This window comes from Molossus molossus, unplaced genomic scaffold (assembly GCF_014108415.1).
Source record: "Molossus molossus isolate mMolMol1 unplaced genomic scaffold, mMolMol1.p scaffold_m16_p_16, whole genome shotgun sequence".
Classification (NCBI taxonomy): domain Eukaryota; kingdom Metazoa; phylum Chordata; class Mammalia; order Chiroptera; family Molossidae; genus Molossus; species Molossus molossus.
The window spans coordinates 13,179,609-13,206,071 of record NW_023425351.1 but is presented as its reverse complement, the minus strand read 5'-3'; the positions used below and the strand labels follow the sequence as shown (position 1 = coordinate 13,206,071).

At 39.4% G+C, this 26,463-nt stretch overlaps 1 protein-coding gene across 1 annotated transcript in view; it reads right to left on the bottom strand.

Annotated features, from left to right (window-relative positions):
• Positions 1 to 26,463, bottom strand: part of XKR4 (XK related 4) — a 466,849-nt gene that overhangs the window by 174,399 nt on the left and 265,987 nt on the right. The window contains exon 2 of the mRNA XM_036264370.1: positions 11,318 to 11,517. Within this exon, the coding sequence (XP_036120263.1) occupies positions 11,318 to 11,517 (200 nt within the window). The remainder of the gene's footprint in view (positions 1 to 11,317; positions 11,518 to 26,463) is intronic.

Genomic DNA, 26,463 nt, shown 5'->3' with positions numbered 1-26,463 from the left:
CATTCTTTCCTTTTCCCCTAAGCTTTGCTGTGATGTGTGAAACAGTGATGTCAAAATTGCCGAATCTAACAGATGACACTAACTGGTCCTTCACGGGCATTTCTTCAGAAACAACTGCCTTGGCCAGCTTGTCCCTGTGCTCTTTTGACATTCCCATCCCTCCTTTATTTCTTCTTGCTTTCCTGGCACTTCCTCCATTCTAGATCTTTAGATTCTGTCCTTGGCCTTCTTCATCTCCATTGAGCACTCGGTAGGTGATCTCTTCTATTTTTAGTGCATTTCCTTTCAACTTAACTCAAGATGAAGTGTTTCTGAAGGCTTTCCCATCCTCTCCTGGTGGAGTCGGGCACTTTCTTCTTTGGGTGTCCACTGTCCTCTGGGTCTACTTCTATCTCGTGTACCCAGGACAACCTATGCACCTCCTCATTCATATGTTGCTCCCCACTACGAGGCGGGAAGCCCTGCAAAGGTAAACTGTCTTAGTCACCCTTGTTTTTTCTAGCACCCAAATCAGTGCCTGCCATGAATAGGTTCTTGATAAATGTTTATTCAGTAAGGAATACAATAATTAATGAAGATTTCCTTCAGGTCCTAATTAAGAAATTGCAGTCTATTGTTGCAAGATGTGTTTCTGAACCTTAAGAACAAAGAGTGATTTTGAGGACCTTCAAGCTTCAGAATTAAGTTCATGTTGTGTCCGTCCTGTTCCCTAGAGTTGGCAGTGTTACTGATACCATTGTAATTAACCTAGCTATTAATAGGAAGAAAGAAGCAAAGGGACGGCTAAATACTATAGGCATGTCATTTGTGCAGCTTCACCAGGAAGCTAGAACTTTACACTCCCCAAGGAGCCACTGGCCCATTAAGATTGCTGGGGGAAGCGACTGAACAGAGGGGAGATAGCCACATGCCCAGTGAAGTTGGGGGGAAGAGCAAAGGTGCTTGCTGTCAGTCACACTTCAGAACACAGGTCATTGGCCAGAATGGGTGTGGTCACTGCAGGCGTGGCCAGTGCAAGTGCAGGAAGATTTGAGATATTTAATCTTGCTCTTGTAGTCTTGGACTCTCCTGGCCTGCTTGGTTGCTCTTGAGACTCTTGTTGCAGGGGGCCTGCTCTCTTGGCTCCCCTGCATCCACCCACATGGCCCCTACACACAATGGACTAATGGACTACAACTAGCCTGATGCTGAACTGGACCTCGCTGCAACGTGGAGCAGAAACTGGACACTGGCTCTGATTTTAGCTCTACTGAAGCCCCAACTGCACTTCTTCTAGGGCTGGATTAAGAAAAATGGGACTTTGGAAATGTAGAGATGTAATTCCATGCAAGTAAAAATCACTCATCCTCTCGTGCAAGTATCAGAAAATTCTTTTTCTCAAGTTGTCATACGCACTCCACCCCAGAACTCAGTGGTAAAGGGGTATCTTGACTTCTACTGATAATATTACTACACATGTGCTTCATGCTGACTTCCCCTCAGGGCCCTGCAAATCTGCCTCCCTACATCTCTCTACATTCAAACTCATTCCACTCATTCTGTAAGGTCCAGTACTTCTTCTTTTACAAAATTTCCTAGCATTTTTGAGTTTGAAATAAATATCTCTGTGTTCACAAAACATTTCAAAATGAAAGTTACTTTAAATAATGTTTGTAGCTGCTTCACTTTTTTTATGTTGATTTTAAAAATCGGTGCATTTATTTACTGTCATTTAGTCCAAAAACCTACGTTAAAAATATTTGTTTCTTATTTATATCATTGGAAATGTGTTTTGGATTTTTTAAATTTGAATTTTAGCAGTGTTTTAGTTAACAAAACTCTGGAATTACCTGCTTTCCTAGAAGCCTGCTCATAGCAAGCTCCAACATTTCAATCCCACACTGAGAACTTCATACCCTATGAAATTGTCTAAGTGTTTGAATTGATAATATTGTGGATGTTTAAAAAATTCTGGAATTCTGGAGTCTCCTTCATCTCACAGACTCTCAGACTTTTTCTACAGCTGAGTGGAAAGCTGTGGAAATCCGGGTTCACAATGAAAATGCTGACAAAACCTTAGGGAGGCAGTGTGCCCAGCAGGCCCTGTCCTCCCGCAATCAGCGGCTCATTGTGAGCTTTGAGGAGTGAATGTGCACGTGGTTTTATTCTAAGGAATGTTTATATACCAATTGAATCAGTCTCTCTTTTCCCTTCCTGCCGACATCTGGCTCCCACAGTACACAGGGCTCCAGATCTGTTACATACATACACACTCCATGCATGAGCAATGCCTTGAAGCAGCAACGAAAAAGCTTTTCTTAAATCATTCAACAGGAAATGATCCCAGTTCTTTATTCTCGCCAAGTCATCAAGAACATATTAGCCACATTAGCTTACATGTCTAAGGAATGCTTTACAATTTCATCTAACTCCAGTCTGCCTAAAGGCAAAATATATTTCTGGAACAAAAGATACACTTTAGGATGGCAAAAGTTTGTCTATAAAGAACAGGTTTTGTAGTTTCATAGTGAAAACTACTTAAGTGGTTGTGGGAGATTTTGTCGTCCACCCACCCAACCAGAATTGGGTCAGAAAATCCTGATCATGTAACTCTGTAGCCTCCTAGAAAAAATGCTGGCCGGGAAAATACCACCATAAGCCATTTTTGAATTTTTTAAGTTGACCTCACCTTGTCCTTATTATTCACAGCAGTTATTTTTAGTGTTTAGAAATAATAAAGTAGGTTGATATTCAGTCAATACCTACTCTGGGTTCGGGGTAAAGTCAGGGCAATGGAAAATAAGTGTGGCGTCTGTTTCCTTGAAGGCACAAAGTACTGAAAAACCATTGAAATCTGGGGAGGTTGGAGGTGGTCACAGAAAGAAGCCATGAGAAAGGCAAAGGAACAGTGAGTGTTTGGGGACACTTCATGGCAGACAGTCTGTGATGTGTGCTTTGTTCCAGGCAGGGTTGTACCAACCACTCTGCACCTCTCACCAGGCCCCTCCTCTCCACACTATGCATGTGCGATTCTGCACACTGTCTTTTCGCTCACACACACCCCTACACCTGAGTATGCCTCTGAACTCACATCACAGGACAGAACAGCAAGGCAGAAAGAAGGAATACTGAGTGGGGAAATACCAAGATGTGGGCTTGATTATTGGAGATAATTTAGGAAAACCTAAAAATAGGCCCTTATTTCATATTATGTTAAAAATCATTCAAATTCAAAACTATTCACAGCTGTGCGGGCTGATCTGCCATACAGAGTTGATTTCAAGCACTTGAATCAATCATAAACAAATGAAGCTGCTCTCTGTTCTTCTAAGTATAACATGGGTGGTACAGTGACTCAGAGGCTGTTGAATGTGAAATGAAGAGATTAATATCATCATTACCCCATGACACTTCATTGTTTATTCTGCCAATACTTTTCAATAGGGTAGAGTAATGTGGCCAATACTCTAATGTCAGTTTTGTAAGTCTCTGCTTACAAAGTTGTTGATGGTGGTGAGTTTTTAAAACTCAACTCCATTAATGTATTGATTAAACAGCTGGTGGTTTACTATTTTATTGATTTATTAATTGATAATCCCAAGTAGTGAAGAATGCAAAAACACAGGCTGAAAAGTAACAACTACAGAAAAGTAGACTGTGCTTCTTTTAAAGCATATATGTAAGGATTTACCCTGCTAATAAAGAGGTCTCTCCAGATTGATGGATAAACCTTACATGCTATAAATAACACAAACAAGCCCATTGTTTTGAGGACACTGATAGGAAGCAGCAGCACCGCCGAACAGACAAAGGTACAGACCAAAGCTATAGCCTCCTCTTTCTGGTTTGATATTGCTCTCTTTTCCTTACAGTACATGACAAAATGTTAGTCTTTGTCTATGACCCAGTCCTAAGGTTGCCATTTTCCACAAAAACTTCCCTGATTTTCCAACATTTCCTGATATCCATCTCTTTAGAAATGCATGGTTTTTCTGCTTTCTCTGTATCATTTTCCATACAAAATCATTCTGTACCACCAAAGGGCCTTAACGTGGCCAATAATAGGACATAACAGTGAGTTATAATAATTTTTTTTTTTTTTGGTCTTTCTTTTCCATTAGATTGAATTCTTTGAGAGCAAGGGCTACACCATGTTTTTTGTTTTGTTTTGTTTTGTTTTAATCAATCACACCTCGCACAGGGCTTTGTCACCTAGCAGGCATTCATTCTTCCTTTCATTTAACGAATACCCACTGACTGCCTACTACGTGCCCAGCGTGGGGATTCCATGCCATCGGGAAGGAGGGCGGAATAGCCTGTGAGTGCAGCATCGTCAGGAGCGTGGCCCGTGCTGGTGTCCTCCCTGTGCTGGTGTGCCTCCACCGAATTCCTCAGCACCTGGGAGGGGGACAGGTGTCTTTCCTTCCTCCCACAGGGCTTTGCACTAAATGCTATGGAGAAACTTAATACATTTATAAAACCCAAAGAAATCACACAGTCCAATGGAGAGGCTGCTGTTTCATGTATTTTTGTAAGGTTTAGCTTTTTACAAGTTTTCTTTGATCAGAATTTTGTCATGAGTTTTGAGGTATTTATTTCTGCCTTCCTTATATTTTGGTTCAAATCAAAAGTCTCTGGTGAAGCTGTTCTAAACATTTTGTTTCATCAGTAATGCTAATCTGCTGCTTAATAGAATAGATTTAATAAAGTTTGCAAAGCTGGATACAATGAAATTACAAAAGAGGAAATTGGGACACTGCTTGGAGTTAAGCTCTTCATATTCGGATAGGTACTGTTCAGAGTCCCTTCCCAGATCTCAAGAGATTTGACCCAACCTCAGTCCTTGTCACGTAGATTGCCCTCACTGACCTCCTGTGCATTTGGGCCAGAATCGTGAGATGTTGCAGGATGTTTCTTAAGAAATGTATTTTAAAACTGCCCATTGGACATTACGGATCAAAAGCCTTCAAACCTGACTTGCCCTAGAATCTAGTAATTACACTTTTAGGTATTTATCTTTGAAAAATAATGCAGGCTATCTGAAAAAATTTAGTTCTTAATGTTTTTACCATGGGGTTGTTTGTTATAGCAACTACAGATGATAACTTATGATTTCAAAGCTAGAGACTTAGTGGGGAAAAAAAAGGATAATCATATGTTGTATATAATGTAGTCCTTAGAAATGATATAGAATTATATATATTGTTGTGATGTGCTGTCAATAAAAGCTGCAAAATAGTATCCAAACTGTAATATAATATATATTAAAACATGAAAGAAGTTTATAACGGTAAGCAGTCAAATATGTGTCAGCCTTAATTATTCTTAGTGGCAAGATTTTTTATCATTTCTGAGTGGCAGGAAGGTGACTTTCATTTTTTCCTTTTGCATATTTGTGTTTTATATTGTAGCTTCAATAGCAGGTGTAACAGAGAATAAAAAGTTAATATTTAAAATATCCCAATTATGTAGACGTGTTAAAAATACAATATTTGGGGGGAGAGCTTTCGCAGTGTCTGTGTTACAATGAGCGGCCTTCCTGGTGAGGTGGTGGCCCCTGCAGCTGAATGCGGGTAGTGAGGTGGACTGGAGCAGAGACTCGTGTCAGTAGAGTGATGGGCTAGATGTCTCTAAGTCCCTTCCCACCCAGAGGCTGTGATCCAGCCAGAACTGCCCCATCATGCTCTGTGGGGCAGAGGCTGTGCGGGTATTCGTGGGGAGGCTGAGCCCTAAGGTCCTCTCACTTTATACCATTTCGTCCAGCAAATGGAGAGAAGCTCGTTTTGGAATTCACCCAGATGAACGCAATGCTTCTAAATATGTTTTGTCATGCTGTCTATAGCGTTACATAGACTTTTCATAAAAAGTAAACTTTTTTAGGACATATTTTGCAGAGCTTCACACACCAGCATGTACACAACAGTCAATAAATGTGTTAATTAACTAATGAAAATAGCAACTGTAAAGTAGGCAGATCTAGAGGGACATGGGGCAGCACCCCGCTCACAGACCAGCACTCTGGCCTGCGTTGTCCTCCCCAGCAGAAACCCAGGCGGGGAGCCAGGCACAGGCAGAAAGGGGCATTTGGGCCCTGGCCGGTTTGGCTCAGCGGTTAGAGCATCGGCCTGCGGTCCAGAGAGATCCGGGTTCGGTTCCCGCTAAGGGCACGTACCTCGGTTGCAGTTTGTCCCCGGGCCTGGTTGGGTCGTGCGGGAGGCAGCCACTCGATGTGTCCCTTTCACATCGATGTTTCTCTATCTCTCTCTTCCTCTCTCTCCCACTCTATCTGAATAAAAAATGGAAAAATGTCCTCAGGTGAGGATTAAAAAAAAAAAAAAAAAAAAAAAAAAAAAAAAAAAAAAAAAAAAAAGAAAGGGGCATTTGGCAGAGATGGAAGGACTCGGCCTCGGCCTGAAGGTAGCGGTGCTTCTTCTCTAACCTGAGATAAGTACACGCAGCTGGGTGTGGCTCTACCTGCTTCACTACAGAGCTGAGCGACTCGAAATCTAGTGATTAGGCCTTGAAAGTCCTCATCAGGATATGACAAATGAGGTGTTTTTCACACTTCAGGTATGTCTCAGTTACCCGAGTTGGCTGGAGACAGTGTTCACCAGATGTATGAGGACAGCCCCTTAACTCTGACTTCCCCCACAGTCTCATGGGATACAAGACAGGAGAAGAATACCTAGAAACTTCTTTCAGCCCTCTTCTCTCTCTCTTACAAATTATTCACAATAAAGTGTTGGCAAAGGGGAAAGACATGGGTTTTTAGAATACAAAGAAATCAGAATAGATGTAGGTCTAGGTGTGTTTTCCTGCTTAGCAAACCCTTTCTGTGGGAAGGCATTTGTTCGTAACTCTCTCTGCGTGTGACAGCTAAATACACTTAGAGTGCAGAATGCTATTTTCCAATAATGATAACTAAAGGTGGAGAGTGGGAATGAACTAGAGCTATCAGGAAACAGTGGAAACATTTGGGTTGGTGGATTGGCAACCACTCATATCTGGTAACAGTGTGATTTCTTTTGTCATCTACAAGGAAGGGTTGTTTCTGCATGATGGCTCCACTGTGTGTGTGTGCATGCCTGTCTGTCAGAGCCAGGTGACTTACATGCAGCCTGGACTGTGGATGCACACACTGTTTGTGAAGGTTCCGTGGCATGCCGTGTCCTCACGGCATTCCCCAGGCTGCTCCGTGGAGACTGCTCTTGGACCACGTGGAGCACAGCACTGAGCAATGCTATTGCTAGGGAAAGCCCGTAGACTATCGTGTGTAAATGAGTCAGTATGACCCAAACTACTGGAGGCTGGGTCTACGAAGCCAAAGCTGAATGTTCAGAGAATACATTAAAAAACGAAAAGTGACATTAGAAACCCTTTAGTCCAGCCTGCTCATTTTGCAGATTCTCAGGGGCATGCAAAGGCCAGGTAGGGTTCCTTCTGTCTATCTTCCAATCTTTGTTTTCACCATTTAGATAGAATCAAAGGTCTAGATGGGTCTGAGATGTTGTTTGAAAATAGGGCTGACAGTCCTTGGACCACATCTTCCTGTAGATGTGTCCTCTACATGGAGACCACCAGGAGTGCCGTTGCCCATCTCACTTTACCAGGTGGTCCTTCCTCCCTCTCTCCCTCCATTTCTCTTTCTTCCCTCTCTCCCTCCATCTCTCTCTCTCTCCCCCTCTGTCGCTCCCCTGGCAGGGATATAGGGTTGGATTGAGAACCATAATAAGGTGTACACCGGACACGCTCTGACCACAGGGTGTTATACTAGTTGCTATCTTACCTCCTGTGCCCTCCTATCTGCATGTGCGGCTGCATCTCCTCGGGTGTTCCTTACTCTCCAGAGTTGGATGCTCCTAAGGAAACTGCAGCTGAAAGAGCAGCAGTGATGTCTAAGGTGACAGTGTGGGCTGAAAAGAACTAGACGTTCACGGTCAAGGCTCTGCTCGCTCTTCCCTGATTGCTAGTCTCAGAACAGGAACGAAACTGTCCCTCCTGGAGCAGTACAGACTGAGAAGCAGTTATACCTGAACAGTTCTCCAGGGAGCCCGTCAGCTTCCAGCACAAGGAGGTATCTCTGCTTTCATTATTCAATAAACAAGAAGAGCTGAGAAAGGATCTTCACAGCTAACAGTATTGTACGGCTACAGTAACTTCCATAAGAAGAATACAATTTTCAAACAGAAATTTTTAAATGTTACATTTCTTGTTTGATTTCTTATTGGTTTTCAAGAGTGTCCCTTCAGAGAGTAGTAGATGGATAAAAATCAGGTCAAAAAAGCAATTTTCTTTCTATCCTAAAAAATAATTTTAGACATAGTCATATATGAAAATGGCTGGTAGACTTAGGACCACTCTCTATTTGTTAAATAAGATTTTAATTAAGAGCTACTTGCAAATTCTCCACAGGTTTCATGCCATTGATCATTGGTATTCATTGCACAAGTTGTGTTATTATATATAAATCCCAAGAATCTTTTACCATAAAGATGTATGAAAATATATGTTGGACTAGGTTCCATTACATTAATTTTTCTTTTCCTAGAGAGGAAAAGCTCTGTCTTATAATTCACATCAATTTAATTTATAAACTGGGTCCTTTGTCAGTGGGATCACCTTTCAGAGGAAGGTTGAATTTAGAAGCTCTTTCTGAAGATAGGATTCTTTTCAAATGCAAAAGGATTTCTACAGTGTTGCATGAGTTGGTTTTTATTTGCTGGGGGTTGTGTGGTTGTTGTTTGCTGTCAGGTATTTCCACTTTCTGTCCTCTTTCTTTGTAAAAAAAAAAAAAAAAATGGCAGCAATAAGATTAACCTGGCGAGCCTATTCCTCACCTTGTACTTCATGACTTGCATAGATCCCAGTGATCTTTGTATCAACCTGTCTGGCCACCCGGGAGTGACACGGAACAGAACTGCATGTGACTTTCTGGTTCTGACATTGAGGCTTGCCTCGGCGCGAAGTGAGCAGGCAAGTTGGGGACAACCGGAGTCAGGAAAGAGCCACAACTCTAAGAAACACAGATTTTATTTCCTATGTTTTGGGTGACTAATCTATTAAGAACTAAAGATTGTCTTTTTTTTCTATTTTTTTCTATAAGACTTTACATAAAACACACAAACTGAAAAGGTAATCTCATTTTCTTAGACCCTCTCCTGCCTTTCCTCCTGTATCTGCATCTTCTTTAGAAAAAAAACTTGTCTGTAATTTTCTAGATTATTTAGAAAACTGGCAGAGACACTCAGTAAACTTGGGCCACAGGAAGGTGGTTTGTAACCCTCCACGTTTGTGCTCGAAATTTCTTTTCCCAAACAGTTTACAATTAATGTAATGGAACCCAGTTCAACATATATTTTCATACATTTTTATGGAACTACACTAAGGAGAGGCCGATTGTTCTAGAGATGAGCACTGGATTCTTTGACAGAGATTTTGTTTCATGTTGCCTTTCAAATTGTATGTTCATTCACAGACCATTTTCTAATGCATGTACCTGGCCCTGTGAGTTTACTGGGCATTTACTGATGCAATGATGGAAAGAACAGTCATCTAGTTTAGTTTGTGACCTTGATATTTGAAAAGCTGGGGCCCATAGGGATTATGTGACGTGCACAGGATCTCACAGCGAGAAACGAGATCACCAAAGTCAGAGCTTCCCTGTGCAGCTTCCACAGCTAAACAGTCGCACACAACTAATGTATAAGCTTGCCTTCCCCACATGTTCTCTCCTGTTTCTGTTCAAACGCTCCACTTTCCCTGTCTTTCAATGTGCTTTCTAACATTTGAGAATCACACCCCATGGATCTTTTTGACACTTTCTTCAAACATCTTAGACCAAAGCTATGTTAGTGTGGAGCCAGACCTGAACCAGGAATTTATAAATAAATGGGTCACTGGCTACCAGGATACCCTCCATCTTCCTTTTCCTTTAATATGCTTCATCCACCTCTGCCCCCACCCCCAAAGAAAGCACTCAGACCAAGCGAATGTGCTTCTTGTTATAAAAATTCATAAGGACACTGTAGAGATTTCCCAGCCCAACCAGATCAAGTCTCAAGTTAGAGCATGGCCCAGAACATGACAGCAACATGTGTGTGCACAGAGGAAGTCTCAGCAAGGTCTGCTGAGATAGAAACAAAATGAATACATTATAATATGTGAACTGTGTGACAGCATCTATTTAGTTACAGGGTTGTCACATTGCCAGGAACCTCTTTTTTTACAAAACGCCGACCTGTCCATCATCCATCTACTTTTTTATTCAACTATCTTCCTACTGGTCTATCTAATCTTTTTTCTGCTTCTAGAAAAGATTTGAGCAGCAGGCCCTATGGAAACATCAGGGCAAATCTGTTATAAACAAAACAGTCTCACCAATGAGATTATCAAACAACACAGGAAAATATAAAAATACTGATCTGATAATAATATTCATTTTATAAAAATTAGTAGTATATAAACAATATATTGTTCAATATTGACATTTTTTCCATGAGACCTTTTTTAAAATATTAAGCTAATCCCTACCATTTTCTTTTCCTCTCTCTCTATTTCTTGAAGTCGAAAGAAAATGGTTGAGGTTACCGTAATATTATTTTCTCTTTTTTATTGATTTTAGAGAGAAAGGGAGAGAGAGAGAGAGAAACACTGATGACCGAGAACATCAATTGGCCGCCTCCTGCACACTCCCCACTGGGGATTGAGCCCACAACCTGGGCATGTGTCCTGACAGGAATTGAACTGGCGATATCTTGGTACCGTCCTCATTAAAGGCATTCCATTGCATGGTGATATGAAGAGGAAGGTGAAATGTGTTAGAAACTCAGGTGTGGAAGAGATTTGCTGTTTTGAAAGTCTACACATGCTCTCCCTCGTCAGTTCCTTTATGTGCTTTGTTCTTGAACCACTGAGCCACACTGGCCGGGCAACCCTAATATTAATATATATATAGATGGATGAAAGCAGAGAGAGAGAAAGAGCTATGCCTCTTTTTCAATTTTTTTGTTTGCTTGCTTGTTTGTTTAAATATTACTCTAGCATACAAACCAGAAAGCCTTAGCTGACTCTATTCTCAGATTGGCCTAGTGTAAAATCATAAAATTTATTTTTTCTACACAAAGGGCAATTGAGGACAAAAAGAACTGTCTTTCTATAAATTAGCCCTGACAAATGATGGTGAAGAACAATATACACATCATTCACAAATTCAGTGCCAAAGAGCAGACGTATAACCATGGTCTGTGTCAACAAAGGGTATTAGAAAAGTTCCTTGGATGTGACACAAGGAGCCGGTCAGTCTTTCCCCCAATCCAGAAACCAAACTGCAAGCCCTTACCTTGGAGGGCCTGTAGGCTGTGCGTCTGTACCACGATGCAGAGCTGCAGCACGAGCTGAGGAGCGCTCTCCAGGAAGGTGGCCAGCAAATGCAGCATGCTCACGTCTGCGTACTCATACACCATTTCCCAGTAAAATCTCCATCTGTCATTCTCTCCACTCTGTCTGCTTCGGATACCTAAGTATATCGTGTGGAAATATCTAGAAGGAAAACATGGAGAATAAGAAAGAGATGAGTGATAATTTACCGTTCAAACACCAAGGTTATTTTTTTCTCTGCAGCCACCATGTGCAAGCACACACGAGAAATAATCACGCTAGTGGCTTATATTAAGACCTAAAGTTAACTGATTGAGCTCCAGTGTTCTTAAATGTCCTCTCTGAGAAGTCACTGCACTTCTGACCTCATTAAAGGCATTCCACTGCATGGCGATATGAAGAGGAAGGTGAAATGTTAGAAACTCAAGTGTAGAAGAGATTTGCTCTCTCTCTCTCTCTCTCTCCTCAGTTCCTCTATGTGCTTAGCGGTGTTCAGAAGATGGGTTTCTCCTAGGGCACAATGCAAGTCTGAAGTACTAGAATGGATGTGCTTGTAAATACTCCATATGTCTTTTAAAAAATTTATTATTGAGCCCTGGCTGGGTTGGCTCAGCAGTTAGTGTCGGCCTGTGGTCCAGAGAGACCCGGTTCGGTTCCTGCTGAAGGCATGTACCTCGGTTGCAATTCATCCCTGGCCCTGGTTGGGTCATGCGGGAGGCAGCCACTCGACATGTCCCTTTCACGTTGATGTTTCTCTCTCTCTCTCTTCTTCTCTCTCCCTCCCACTCTATCTGAACAAAAAATAAAAAAATGTCCTTGGGTGAGGATAAAAAAAATTACTATTGAAACTTTCAAACATATGCACAAGGAGAACAAAAATAATATATTGACTCTACTATACCTTTCATCCAGATTAAGTAATTATTAATACATTGCCAATCTTTTCTCATTTATACTTTTACTCTATGCCACCAGATTATTTTGGAGCAATCCCAGGCATCATATTATTTAATCTGTAAGTACTTAGTTAATTTACAAAGATGATTTCAATACCATTATTATTCTTACAAATTAAGTACAGTTTTAATATTATCAAGTACTCAGTATTCATGTTTTCCTGATTATCATAATTGTTTACAGTTTGTTTAAAATACAATCCAAACAAGGACCATACATGATGAGTATTTGATATGCATATTAAGTCTTTTTTACACCATAAATTCCCCTTCCATTGTTTTTATTTCTTGCATATCTTTCATTGTCTTGATTTTGGTAATTATACTTGTGTGGTGTGGTTAACATATCTGTTCTTTGTGTTTTCTTCAAATGGGTAGTTAGTATTAGAATTCTGAGCAGATTCAAGTTCGGTCAATTTTGGCAGGTGATGTTGAGGACTTACTTGAGGAGTACTTTCTTGAGGAGGCACTAATGTTCTCTTTTATGATGTCATAATCCACTGATGATCATATCCTAGATCCACTCTCTCATTAGGGTTTGAAAAATGCTGATATTCTGAGCCTATCACCCTTCTTTTTTTACTGGCTAGAATACTCCTGGAGCCCTTACGTCAATATATAGTATGTTTGGTTGTCTGAAGCTTATTCTCTAGTAGATCCTTTAAGAAGATGCATATTGGGATACTGTTCTCTGAGTTCTTGAATATTTATAACAGTTCATGGTTATCAATCTTGCCTTGGGTGAAGATAAGATATCTTGTGCTACGTAGACCCTAAACTCACAATTTCAGTTGGAGATTGGTGTCATTTCTAGAATCTGTGAAAGAACTGAACATACCCAATGCAAAGACTCTTAGATGCCAAGAGAGAAGAATAAAGGGAGAGATACAGCAAGGAAGTGCGAGAGCAGAAAAGCCTGGGCAACCTTTACACTTGAGGGTCCAGATGGATGGCTGTAAAATCCATGCATATGCCATGCAAGATCCAATATCTGCAATTTATTTATCTGAGCATGTTAAATGTGTTACTTCATTGGTCACTAGCATAAAGTATTGTTGTAAAAAAGTCTGATAAAAATCCTATATTCCTTCTCTTATAATCTACTTGCTCTTTTTGCTTGGATGTCCAAAATATATTTTGTTTCTTATTAAAGACCTGTAGTTTAATTAGAATATATCTTGATATTGGCTGTTTTGCATCCAGTTTCTCAGAAATGTGTTGTGCCTCTTCATTTCGTAGTTTCAAGTGGTCTTGAACTACAGTATTTAGTATTTTTTCTCTAATTCATTGCTTTGGTTTTCTTTTTTAGGGTCTCCTATTTATTTATGTTCTATCTTCTTTATCTTCTACATCTATTAGCTTCTCTGAATCCTTTTAACCCCAAATTGATTTTCACATAAAATGTTTTCCTCTTTTCCATCTCCTATGAATCTTTGAACTATGGTGATTGGATAGTGTCACACCCTTTCAGTTGATTTTTCATTTCTTTTTTTTTTTTTTTATCCTTACCCAAGGACATTTTTCGATATTTTGTTCAGATAGAGTGAGAGTGAGAGGGAGAGAGAGAGAGAAACATTGACGTGAAAGCGACACATCGAGTGGCTGCCACCCACACGACCCAACCAGGGCTGGGGACAAACTGCAACCAAGGCACATGCTCCTAGCGGGAACCGAACCCGGGTCTCTTCTGACCGCAGGCCGACGCTCTAACCGCTAAGCCAAACCGGCCAGGGTGATTTTTCATTTCTGACCTAATTAGTGTAAGTAGCCTATGGGACAACTTCAAGCATACCAACATTTGCATTATCAGGGTGCTGGAAGAAGAAGAAAGGGAGCAAGAAATTGAAAACCTATTTGAAAAAATAATGACAGGCTCTGGCTGGTTTGGCTCAATGGTTAGAACATTGGCCTGCTGACTGAAGGGTCACAGGTTTGATTCCTGGTCAAGGGCATGAACCTGGTTTGCAGGTTCGATCCCTGGCCCCAGTTGGGGTTGTGTGAGAGGCAACTAATTGATGCATCTCTCTCACATCAATGTTTCTGTGTCTCTCTTTTATCTCTCCTTCTCTCCCTTCTATTCTATCTAAAAGTCAATGGAAGAATATCCTTGGATGAGGATTAACAACAACAATAAAAAATAATGACCAAAAACTTCCCTTACTTGCTGAAAGAAATAAACATACAACTCCAGGAAATGCAGAGAGTCCCAAGTAAGATGTATCCAAAGAGGCACACACCAAAACATATTATGATTAAAATGCCAAAGGTTAAAGACAAAGAGAGAATCTTAAAAGCAGCTAGTTACCTGAAAGGGAATGCCCATAAGCTTGTCAGCTGATTTCTCAATAGAAACTTTGCAAGCCAGAAGGCAGTGGCAAGAAATAATTTCAAAGTGATGAACAGCAAGGACCTACAAGCAAGATTACTCAACCCAGCAAAGCTGTTATTTAGAATTGAAGGTCAGATAAAGAGTTTCCCAAATAATAAAAAGCTAAAGGAGTTCATCACCACCAAACCAGTATTATATGACATGTTAAAGGGTCTTCTTTAAGAAGAAGAAGAAAAAAAAAAGATAAAAAATATGAACAATAAGCCCTGGCTGGTTTTTCTCAGTGGTTAGAGCATCGGCCCTTGGACCAATGAGTCATGGGTTCCATTCCAGTTAAGGGCACGTACCTCCGTTGTGGTTTGTCCCTGGCTCTGGTTGGGTCATGCGGGAGGCAACCAGTCGATGTGTCTCTCTCACATCGATGTTTCTCTTTCTCCCTCTCTTTCCCTTTCTCCCACTCTATCTGATGATAAATAGAAAAATATCCTCAGGTGAGGATAAAAAAAAAATATATGAACAATAAAATGGCAATAAATACCTATCTATCAATAATTGATCTAAAAAACAAAATAAACAAACAGAACAGAAACAGACTCATAGATACAGGAAACATTTTGACAGTAGCCAGATGGGAGGGGGGGTTGGGGAGATGGGGTGAAAAAGATGAAGGGATTTAGAAGTACAAATCAGTAGTTACAGTGTAGTCATGGGGGTATAAAGTACAGCATAGGGAATATAATCAATAATATTGTAATAACTATGTATGGTGTCAGATGGGTATGAGATTTTTCAGGATGATCACTTAAAAAGTTTTACAATGTAATCACTAGAGTATATCTGAAACTAATATTATACTGTATATTAACTAATTAAAAAGTAAAAAATTACTTTAAAAAGTTAGAATTCTATATCGAGCTATATCATCTTATTAAATGTTACTTTTTCTACTCATTTCTTTTTTTAAAATCCTCAGCTGAGGATATGTTTATCTTTGATTTTTAGAGAGCGAGGAAGAAAGAGAGAGAGGAAGAGAAACATCGATCAGCTGCCTCCAGTATGCACCCCACCAGGGATGGACACTGTAGCCTGTTTGGTGTATGGGACGATGCTCCAACCTGGGCCACCCAGCTGGGGCTCTACTCATTTATTTTCTGATTTTTTCTAATTAAGGTTTATATTGTTCTTTCATGGCTCTTATTATTCTCTTAATTTCTCCCAGCTCATTTTGAAATATTTGCTTATGGTTTTTATCTGTTTTCTACATGTGTTTTTCTGGTATGTTCTCATTATCTTTAGGAAAATCACTATTTTTCTTATTCTGGTTTTTCTCATAACAATTTTGATCTTTTTCTTGTTGGTGAGTTTTTAAAATTAGTTAATTTAATTTTCATGTGTTTTTAGGAGGGCTAAGTGGGCTCAGATAGCTTCACTGGTGTTAAAGTTTCAGAGTTGTTCCTCGGTTGGTCTCAGGAAGTGACAAAAACAGCATCATTTGTTAACTTTCTGAGATCAGTTGCCCCTGCTCCCCTCCCCCTTCCTTCTTTCATTGCTTGTGGTTGTCCCTGTTGTAATAGTCTGGGTGAGGGGATATGGTGGCTTGGATTACACTGCCAGTGGTATTAGTAGAGAGGGCCTGAGATTTGGATACCTTGTGAAGAGACTGCTTACAGCCTCTGGTGTTGAGTGAAAAAATTAATGAATTGATGCTTAATTTCCTTGCAATTCTGGAGCCCACGGCATTTCAAAGAGAGTAGCACCTCTCAAATGACTTCTGAGCTATTTTAATTCCAGTTTTCACCTGCTAAGAGATTGTGGTAGCTCTGCTGCCACACCCTAAAAGCTGCAAACTCTTCTCCCAGGTCTGTGCTCCACAGGGCTTGACCTCTTCTGGTGCAAGAAACATTTATTTTTGTAGCACCAGGAACTCACAGTTAATCTGATACTGGTGATAGGTTTCTCCCCGAGGAATAAAACAAGTATCTGGCCTCCAGGAGTTTCACATTTTAAGACACTAAAACAAGTTCTTCAATAATGCATGTATATAGTTCAAACAACTATAAAACAGAGATGGCAAGAAAAGCTATTTTCAGGTCCTGAATGAAGAGCTGTTGTTTGTTTGAATTGTGGTAAAATACACATAACATTCAATTTACTGTCTTTACATTGTTGTACAACCATCACCAGCATGCATTGCTATGACTCTTCTCATCTTGCAAAAGGACACCGTTACACAATTCCCCATTACCCTCTTCTCCCAGTCCCTGGCAACCAGCTTCTATTTTCTGTTTCTGAATTTGACATTCTAGGTAAAAGTGGAATCTACAGTATTTTTTTGTGTGTGAAATTTTTTTTTTTTTTAACTTAAGATAATGTCCAAAAGGTTCATCCGTGTTGTACGTTAGAATTTTATTCTGGATTCATTCATTCCTGGTGTTTCAAAATGGTTGAATCTTTGTTTAGAAGGAAACTGCCCACCCAGACCCAGAGGACATGTCCCTGGTGCCTGCGGTTCCGGGACTCAATACGAGTGCTCTTAGAGCAAGGCATGGAGACAGCCGAATCAATCCATAGGCTTCTACAGAACATAGTGACTCTTTAATAAGTCCTGTTTACAAAAATTGAAACAAAAATATTCACCCATAAAAGTCCATCCACTAGGATAGAAACCCCACCAAGAGGAAGCAGGGGGCAGGAGTGGTATGTGTGGAGAGCCAGGCTGGTGTTCTGGTCAAACTTTTGTTCTTTTAAATATCTATAAGCAAAAAACGTACAAATAAGCTACAAGGATATACAGTGAAACTTTATTTATAATATAAAAGTTAAGACCCAGATATTCAACAATAGAGTATTAGATAAATTGTAGTTCATTTATTCTCTGTACGTTGTTCTGCAAAAGACAGCTTAAAACAGCGTATGCAAAGTATCCAATGAATACTTTTAAACATATAAGTGTGTGTGTGTGTGTGTGTGTGTATACAGAATAAAGATAAAAAATGTTAACAATAAAATATTAAAGTGATCTCTGAGAAGGATTATACATTATTGATATATTATTTTTGAAATTCATTAACAGTGCTTTAATAAACTTTCATATAAAGTTTAAGTGGTTATATAGCTTTAATATTTTAAAACTTTTGAGATATATTGTAAAATGGTTCTTTAGAAAGACTATGCCAATAGATAATGTATGAGTGTTCTTATTTTCTTAAATCCTTATGTATTATCATTAAAAGAAAAAAATCTTTGTCAATTTTGCGGGTAAAAACAACATGTTTCAATCAGAGACTCATTCATACTGAAGTTGTATATTTGTTCATTTCTATTGGTCACTTGTATTTATTATTTTGTGATTTGCTTGTAAATGGTTTTCAATTATAATGTTACTTTTTAAGGCCCTGATTTTCAAATTATATGGTCCAGAGTGACCAAATCACTGACATATTCCCACCACATACCTTATACTATACTATTATAGCCTACATTCAGGAAGTGCTGACACTAGGAAGAACTTGGGGATCAGTGGTCCCAGTTGTATGGCTCAGAAATGGCAATTGGACCTAGTTCCCAGACATTCTGATGCCAGGTATCAGTCTTTCATTATGTTTGCCTGGCTCTAATTATCCAGGAAATATAAATATATTGCCTTTCTGTTAAAAAAAGATAAAATAGTTAAAAATAAGATGAGATGAGGTATATATTAAACAGCCAATAAATGCTAGATATCATTAGAAATAAGTTGTTTTAATTTTCTCAGGAGTAAATGAGGAATACCAATGATACACTAAATTTTGGATTGTTTTTAGCTGCGTTGGACACAAGTCATCTTGAGACTCAAAGATATGTGAGAGTCATTTTATCTCAGAGAAATTAAAGTTTATGAACATTATCATCTATCTATCTATCTATCTATCTATCTATCTATCTATCTATCTATCTATCATCTATCTATCATCTATCTATCTATCTATCTATCTATCTATCTATTATTTATCTATCTATCTATCTATCTATCTATCTATCTATCTATCATCTATCTATCATCCATCCATCCATCCACCCATCCATCCATCACCCAACCGTCCATCTATTTTTGTTAGCCTTGCAAAAAGAAATAAAATGAAACAGAATAATATTACCTCACTGTTTGAAAAAAAGTATTTTATAATCACCAATGTGACAGCATTAATTATTACATGTTAATATTCCAAATGTGATTGGAAAAGTATGAGAATGAGAACCAGCTTGGTAACCAACCCTAAAAGCCAATGCTGTTTCTTATTGGGTGTAAAAGGTGCTACCTCTGAATGGCCATCACATTTTTTTCTGACAAAAGAAGACACATCATTACAGTGAGAGACAAAAACAAGAAGATTAAAAAAAGCAGTGACACAAGTCTTTGATCTAATTGACACTCTGCTTTCTTGAGTCACATAATGTCCTCATTCTTCATGGCCATCGATGAGTTCCCCAAAGCTGCTCCTTGAGTACAGACCAGCCCTGATGAGGAGAAAGGTTCTGAAATTGGATCTCCCACAGCACCTGTCCTTTCATCTGTTTCATCCCTGAGGGCTACATAGAGCAAATTTAATCCATCTTTCCCACACAACATTAGAAGACGACTCAGGAGTCTCAGAGATTTCTGTTTTCCTTCCCTTCCTGCTAAAAGTCCTAGAATCCTCAGTTTCTCAGTCACTCTTCCCTAAAGTCCTATGACCACCCTGGCCACTCTGAATATGCTTCAACTTCTTCACAGCACGTGGAATTTTAATTACGTCTAAAAAATATGGGTTCATGTTACATTTCCCCTCACTGTTAGCCAAGTGTTTCTTCCGCTATAATTGTCTTGGATCGAGTTTATTGTAGGTCAACATTTCCATGCTGCTCTGTCATAGTTTTAACTTATGTATGTAATGTTGGTTTGTATATTTTCCTTTGGGTTCCATTTCATTCATTCATTTGATGAATGATATTTGAACATCTGATTCTGAGACAGAAATAAAAGGTGATTTTGTTTTCCCGTCATTGTATTATGGCACAGGGCAGTGGTAGTATTGCCTTCTTGCTTGAAGAAAGGTGACCAGGCAGTGAGGTCCTTACAACAATTTTACGTGACTACTTAAAAATTCGAAACTTACCTCATGTGTGTGTTTATGCATATAGTACACATAATGTGTATATACATGTGTGTATGTACATTTCCCTTGGCCTAAAATATATTTTGCACATTCATGTTATCTTTTCCTAGAATCATCTGCCCTCTTTTCCCCACTAAGCGAACTTAGAGCTGTGGTTTAACACGTTGCAGATATATCTCACCTGAGAAGACTTTCCGTGCTAACCCCCAACAAAGACTCGTTCCCTGCACCTGACTTTGGGTGTTACCTCCGATACTGCAGGTTTCTCACTGTGTTGGGATTATTTGCTGATATGATGGCTGTCATTCTGGGCCCTCCCAAGCTGGAGTGTGCCCACTCGTGACTGGAGCTGTACCATTTACTAAACGAGTTTTTGTTCATGCAGGCAGTCACCAAATATGTGTGGAATTGAAACGGGAAAAAAAAATTCAAATGGTAAACCTTCAGTAAGTTCTTATCATGAGGTCAATAAATAGCCTACATCATATCAGATCTACTTCCACTTGGAAGCAAACAGTGGTTTAAGCAATTTCACCAAATTGGCACCATTAGGAATATCATGAGAAGTCAAAATAGTTTTCTGTTTTCTCTAAATCACTACTAATGGACATCAGGAGGGTTATGCCCATAAGAGTCATGAGGAAATGTAGCTTTGGTTTTTCTCAAGTTTGTGCTGTGGAAAAAAAAATGGTGAAAATAAAGAGGCTTTTCAATCACAGCTGGTTTTCTTCCATCTTCTTAACATGTAAATGGTTTGTGACCTTCTGGTCATATTATTTTTCAACTTCTTCTGCATCTGCTGCTAGAAGGAAAGACTGAAGTAGGAGGTTATCAGTGGGTATGAGTATAAACATGTACTGTGTGTCACACATGTTCCCACTTATTCCTCATAACATAATAGAAAAATTTGCCAGGTTGTTGGGGGATGAAAACAGAAATTTGTATTTCATATCACATTCTCCCCTCTCGGCCCCTGCCACCTGCCATGCAGGCTGTGTGACTCCAGTTGTAAGGCAAGCCCTTGGGAGAAGGCTTCAGGTCTGCAGCTTTTGTTCCACACTGACAACCATCATGTAGTCCCATACAGTGCTTCCACAGAGCATATGGCAAGGGGTTTGATTTCAGCGAGGTCTGGTTTTGCAATAATTTCCTCTCAAAACAAGAAATTTTGTTCACGTTGACAAAGAGCCCACATTAATGGCTCTGTCACCGGTTCTAGAAACAAAACACCAATGCAGAAAACAAAAGAAAAATGATAATATTTTTCATTCAATTCTAACAAATGGGGAAAGATGTTGGATTGTTCAAAGAAGCGATACTAGCATTCTACTATGTTTTATATCTAGAAAACTACATAGGATATTGAGAAATGAATATTGAAGAATAGAATTATGAGTGCCATTTCTATAGAAGTTTAGAAAAACATGAAGAAGAGCTTGTGTTCCACTAAAATGTAGTTGTATTCCTGAAACAGAAGCAAAATTGTCAAGTTTACTCTTTCATAGAGATGTCTTTTTGTTTACTTTTTAAAATAACTACCAGGCCAAGACTTGCTTCCTATATTAAGCTCTCTAAGGTTTTAATTGAATTTCAAAAAGAGAAGAAATTCAAAAATGGGATACGTTCTTATAAAGAATGTAATGCCCTTGGTAAGGACTGACAATGATGTGCTGAGGTGAGGACTCAGGTCTGGAACCTCCCAGGGCACAGAGAGGCCCCTGACCAGGAAGGAAAGTGTGAGATCTCTTCGAATTACAGTCGAGGCCCAAGAAACTTCAGAGGCTCTGAATTCCACCCTTGATCATAGACAGTTACATGGCAACATTAACCTCTGTTTTTACTGTTCCATTAAAGACCCACAATGGGACTCCTTTGTACATTCCCTCAGTTGGTCAGACACATGCTTCCACTGTGCTCTGTCCAATCCACCAGCAACGTCTGGAAACTTCGTATGCTTGTCAGTGATCCAGAGCTATGTGCTGCAGTCACCAAGAAGGGGACCACTGGGTCCATGAGTTGCCACAGGTTAGCTTTTGACTGGTTCTTGACAGTAATCCACTGGGTTTAGAGACAAGACGTTTCTGGTTGTGAACTACGCTCCTAATCTAACTCATATCCTTCACGTTATTATAACCACATGTCTATTCTGATACGGGGGAGAGGGAGATGGCTGATAGCCTGTCCATGGAAAAATGACCCTTTGCATACTTGAAGGTAAAATCCGAAGAGTCAGGTCTCCTTGGCATCTGAGTCATCATCTCACTGTAAAATATTTTCTCCCCTTTGATTCTTACGACCACTTACCTTCTAAGCCAAGTTTCCTTATCTGAAAATAGGGATAACCTTACCTCCCTCACATGCTGCTTAAATGAGAAGCTGAGTTTCACAGACATGCCTGGCCATGACAGGAAGACTGCTGTACTCCAAGGTTATTAATGTTCTAGATTCATCTATAATGCCATCTTTTTTTTTTTTTTTTTTTTTTACCAGAGTAACTAAAGATGGCTTCACCCTGACCAGTTTGGCTCAGTGGCTATAGTGTTAACCCATGGACCGAAGGGTCTTGGGTTCAATTCCAGGTCAAGGGCATGCCTACCTGGGTGGCAGGTTCAATCCCCAAACCCGGTCAGGGTTATGCAGGAGACAACCAATTCATGTGTCTCTCTTATATCCATCTCTCTCCCTCTCTCTCTCTCCTCCTTTTCTCATCCACTCTATCTGAAATCAATGGAAAAATATCCTCAGATGAGGATTAACAAAGAAATAATAATAATAATAAATAAAAATAAAGATGGTTTCATGTTTTCAGTCCTTCTCATTTTCTTTAGGGATTTTTTTCTAAGGAGAGTTTTGATCATGTTGGACTGGCCTCTGCCTTGTCTTCCAGAGGGGTAGATGAAGAAGATCACCACTTTATTGAGAAATAACACAATTTCTAAATTTCTTGAGTATCAAAGGAATCCAGGTTGGGGTTTGAGGAGACAGTGAAGGTGGAGGGTGGGGGCAGGGTCTCACTAAGGTTTTCGTTTGAGGAGTCTACTTTGCGGTTTAATGAAAGACAAGTATCTCTGAAGAGGGTATAGGTGTCCAAGGAAGTTCACAGTAATGAAAGGCCTCAGTCTTTTTAGATATTCATACAGGTGTCAGTGAGGATTCATAGAAAGCCATATTTATAGTTAAAAATTTAGCATAATTACCAAAAAATTTCATTTAAGAAGGAAAAAAGTTCCAAAGCTTTGGCCTCAAGGATGCAGTAAGCCCCCAGCATGAGAGAGCGGTGATTTAATTGCACAGCTCTCATTAGTGCCGACGGACATGTTCCTGGTAAAAGCCCACCTGGAAATGCCAACATGCTCCGCCCCCTCTTCTGAGGTAAACACCTTCAGAAGACACTTGCCATCCTTACCTTATGACTGATTCATTTTCTGATAGGGTCATTCTTATTCATTGCCTTGGGAACCATGCTAATGAAAGATATATTTTCTTACATCACAGAATTCTAAATTTTGTGACCATAATCTCAATCTATCAGTACCTTGATTTTGATGCTTCCTTATTATTATTATTGGAGAAGTACACACAAATACCTACATAAGTCCCCACCATGCCTCGCACACAGACACCCACACATAAGCCAATGCGTAAACACACACACACACACACACACACACACACACACAATCAATCCAATGATTTTTGAAGATTTAAATTGCATTTAAATTCTCAACTCCTTTTCATCAATACTTTCCAAAAAGAACATTCTGGACTAAAGTCACAATCTCCCACACTACCAACTTCAGACCTAAACATAATATGACAAAAGCAATCAACTTGGGAGGAAAATTCCAAACATTCAGTATGCCAAGCATTACTGTATATAACTAGTATGTGTTTAATGTAAAATTTAATGTGATTGACATAATCTTTATTCGTGGGGAAACAAGATGGGTAAAACTCATGTTTTCGATAGTCTATATTTGTAATAAATACTTCAGTCCTTAAATAATATTTGGTCAAATGTTAACTACTGAAATATCAATAGCTGAATCAGAAATCATTAGAAGCTATGAGGATATTATGCACATATATTCTAATATTGAATATTCTTTCTGTTTTATAGCACATTAAACAGTTTAGCTGTTAACAGCTGTTATTTTTACGATCTAAAAAATGCAGAGTAAAAATCTATGTAGAAGAGCTTCAAAAACAAAATTAATAAACAGTGATTTTAGCAAGTAGTATTTTCTTCTGTTGCCCAGCTTATAAACAAAGCTTCAAATTGTATATGTATATAACATTAGTGATATGTGTCAACAAGGAGCACTGATAAAGTAACAAAACTGTATAGTTTGTCATCTTGAGAAGTTCTTGATTGGATACATTAAGCAGCAACACCTTTTTTTTTTTTTAAAAACATCAGGCTTCTGCTGTCTCCATTTATTTGGAATAACAGTAAAAATGACTAAAAATACTGGCCTATATATCTATGGTGCAAATTTTTCCTAGTGACAATTGTTTTAAAATTAGATTCTATGTCCCATTTATCATCCAAAGGGGGGAAATGTGTGTAAAGAGGGAAAGAATGACTTGGGTGACCTTATATTGGACACAAGGGTCTGGGCTGCCCTCACTCTGCGAGGATCGGAGCGAGTTGTCACACAGCAGTTGTCCACCCCCTCGCACCACTTTCCACTCTCGCGGCACTCTGGGTGCACCACCCTTCACCAGAAGCCCCAAAGAGCTCCCAAACCAACAGCCGTGTTTGCAGGGTGCCTCTCATATGTATATTGTGAATATGTGCAACAAGTAAAGAGAGACAGGAGAATGTATTCAGAATCTCCCAAGAAATCTCTGAATGGGACAAGAACCTGAAGACCTTTCTCTCATTTACCATACTTTTATTTTTTCCCTCCAAGGACGACACTGCCTCAAAAACTAACAAGGCTTTATTTTTCTCTGCATATATTTGACCAAGGGCCGGATTTCTTTCACTTCTATCTCCTCTTCAGACAACTAGAGTTGGTTTGGGTCCTCAGACAAATGGTACTCTAGCAGCTAGATATCATGGTATATAAACAGTATTCCAGGCTTATTCAAAGTAAAATCATACTTAGTTAGCATCCTATATTTGAGAAAGTCTTCGTTTTAATTGATTTTTATTCTTCTGTGAAAATAAAATTTACCTATGGGATATGCTTATTTTCAGTTTGTTTAATTTTTATACATAACTCTCATCAAGATACATATTACATAAATAAGTATGCTTCATGTATTTCCTCAAGAAAAGGAAGTAATAGAGTTTTTTTTGTTTTTTTTTTTAATCTGCTAAATAATTTATGCTGTAATGGGTAGTGTGGCAAGGGTCTTTTGGACAACTTAATAAGTTCAGCTGAAGCAGGTAAGAAAATTACTGAACTTGAAAGGAAAATTCTTTATTCATTCTTAATACCTTGTAGCAACAGGTACCTAGCATTCAAAGAGAGGGAGAAAAAAGCATTTCTTTCTATTCTTTTCTTTATAGTTCTCATATACTAATATTTTTATAGTGAAATGTCTGTTAAAATGGACAAGAGTGGCTTGAGGCAAATATACCCAAATATATCAAATGTGACTCCTATTTGATATAATATTGAGATAGTATAGCTTAAATTCAAGTCGTCAAGTAATTAAGAGACTACTGCTAAAAATCATTAACCATATTTTTAAAAAACAGGCTAACAGAATATTTGTTCTTATGACTTAGGAAATTGTGACTATGATTGAATCAGAACTTTCATCCTAACCCTTGTTGATTGGTTTTTTGACAAATGAGAAAAGTTCCAGGGGTGTGTGTGTGTGTGTGTGTGGGTGTAGTGTTTTATTCTTTTTTAAAAGACAAGATATTGCCCTGCAGCTTTTAATACTCAACCTTAGCATACTTACAGACATTTATAGTTTGAAAAGTTAACTGGAATGTCATGGGCCTGGGCATGTGACCCACCACATCTCTTCAGTGGCAGGTGGAGATGGAGAAGAGTACAAGGAGCTGTCCTCAGGCACCTCGTGACAACTCAGGGTGTGCTGTGTTCCTGGGTGGCTCTAGGTCCTTGTCTGTGACAGAGGCCAAGTTTACCAGCACCGTGGAATGCTTAGAGCTGTTCAATGCTTAGGTCTAAATGCAATCCTTTTGCATTCTCTTTAAGACACTTTATTACTGTTCAGATTGTCTTATTATAATTGTATTGTTTATGTATTCATTCGTCCATTCTAGGAGAAGAGATTCAAGTTGTGTCTCTCCAGAATCTTGGCAGAATCAAGCAACATAAATACAGTACTGTGGCGAGATGGGGAACAAAAGAACCGGACGCCTGCATGGACCAGGCCTGTGAGGAGCAGAGCTTCATCATGAGCAGCGGCCCTGGCGGCCCTGCATCCCAAGACCCAGGCTTCACTGTCCACAGAGGCCAGCCATGGCGTCCTGAGTAGCAAGATTCTGAGATAAGAACTGTAAATGTCGGCCTGCTCCGAGCTTCCACTTGCCAGTTTAATGTGGAGTTTATCACCATCTCACCCCAAGCACCTTATTTCTGAGAATGGAGGGCTAACAGGCTCCACAGGCCAGGTTTTGGAGGTTGTGTATCAGTTCGGCACGAGGAGAGCACAGAGATGCTGGGCTACGACCAGCACTAGTTCTAATACCAGAATGTTT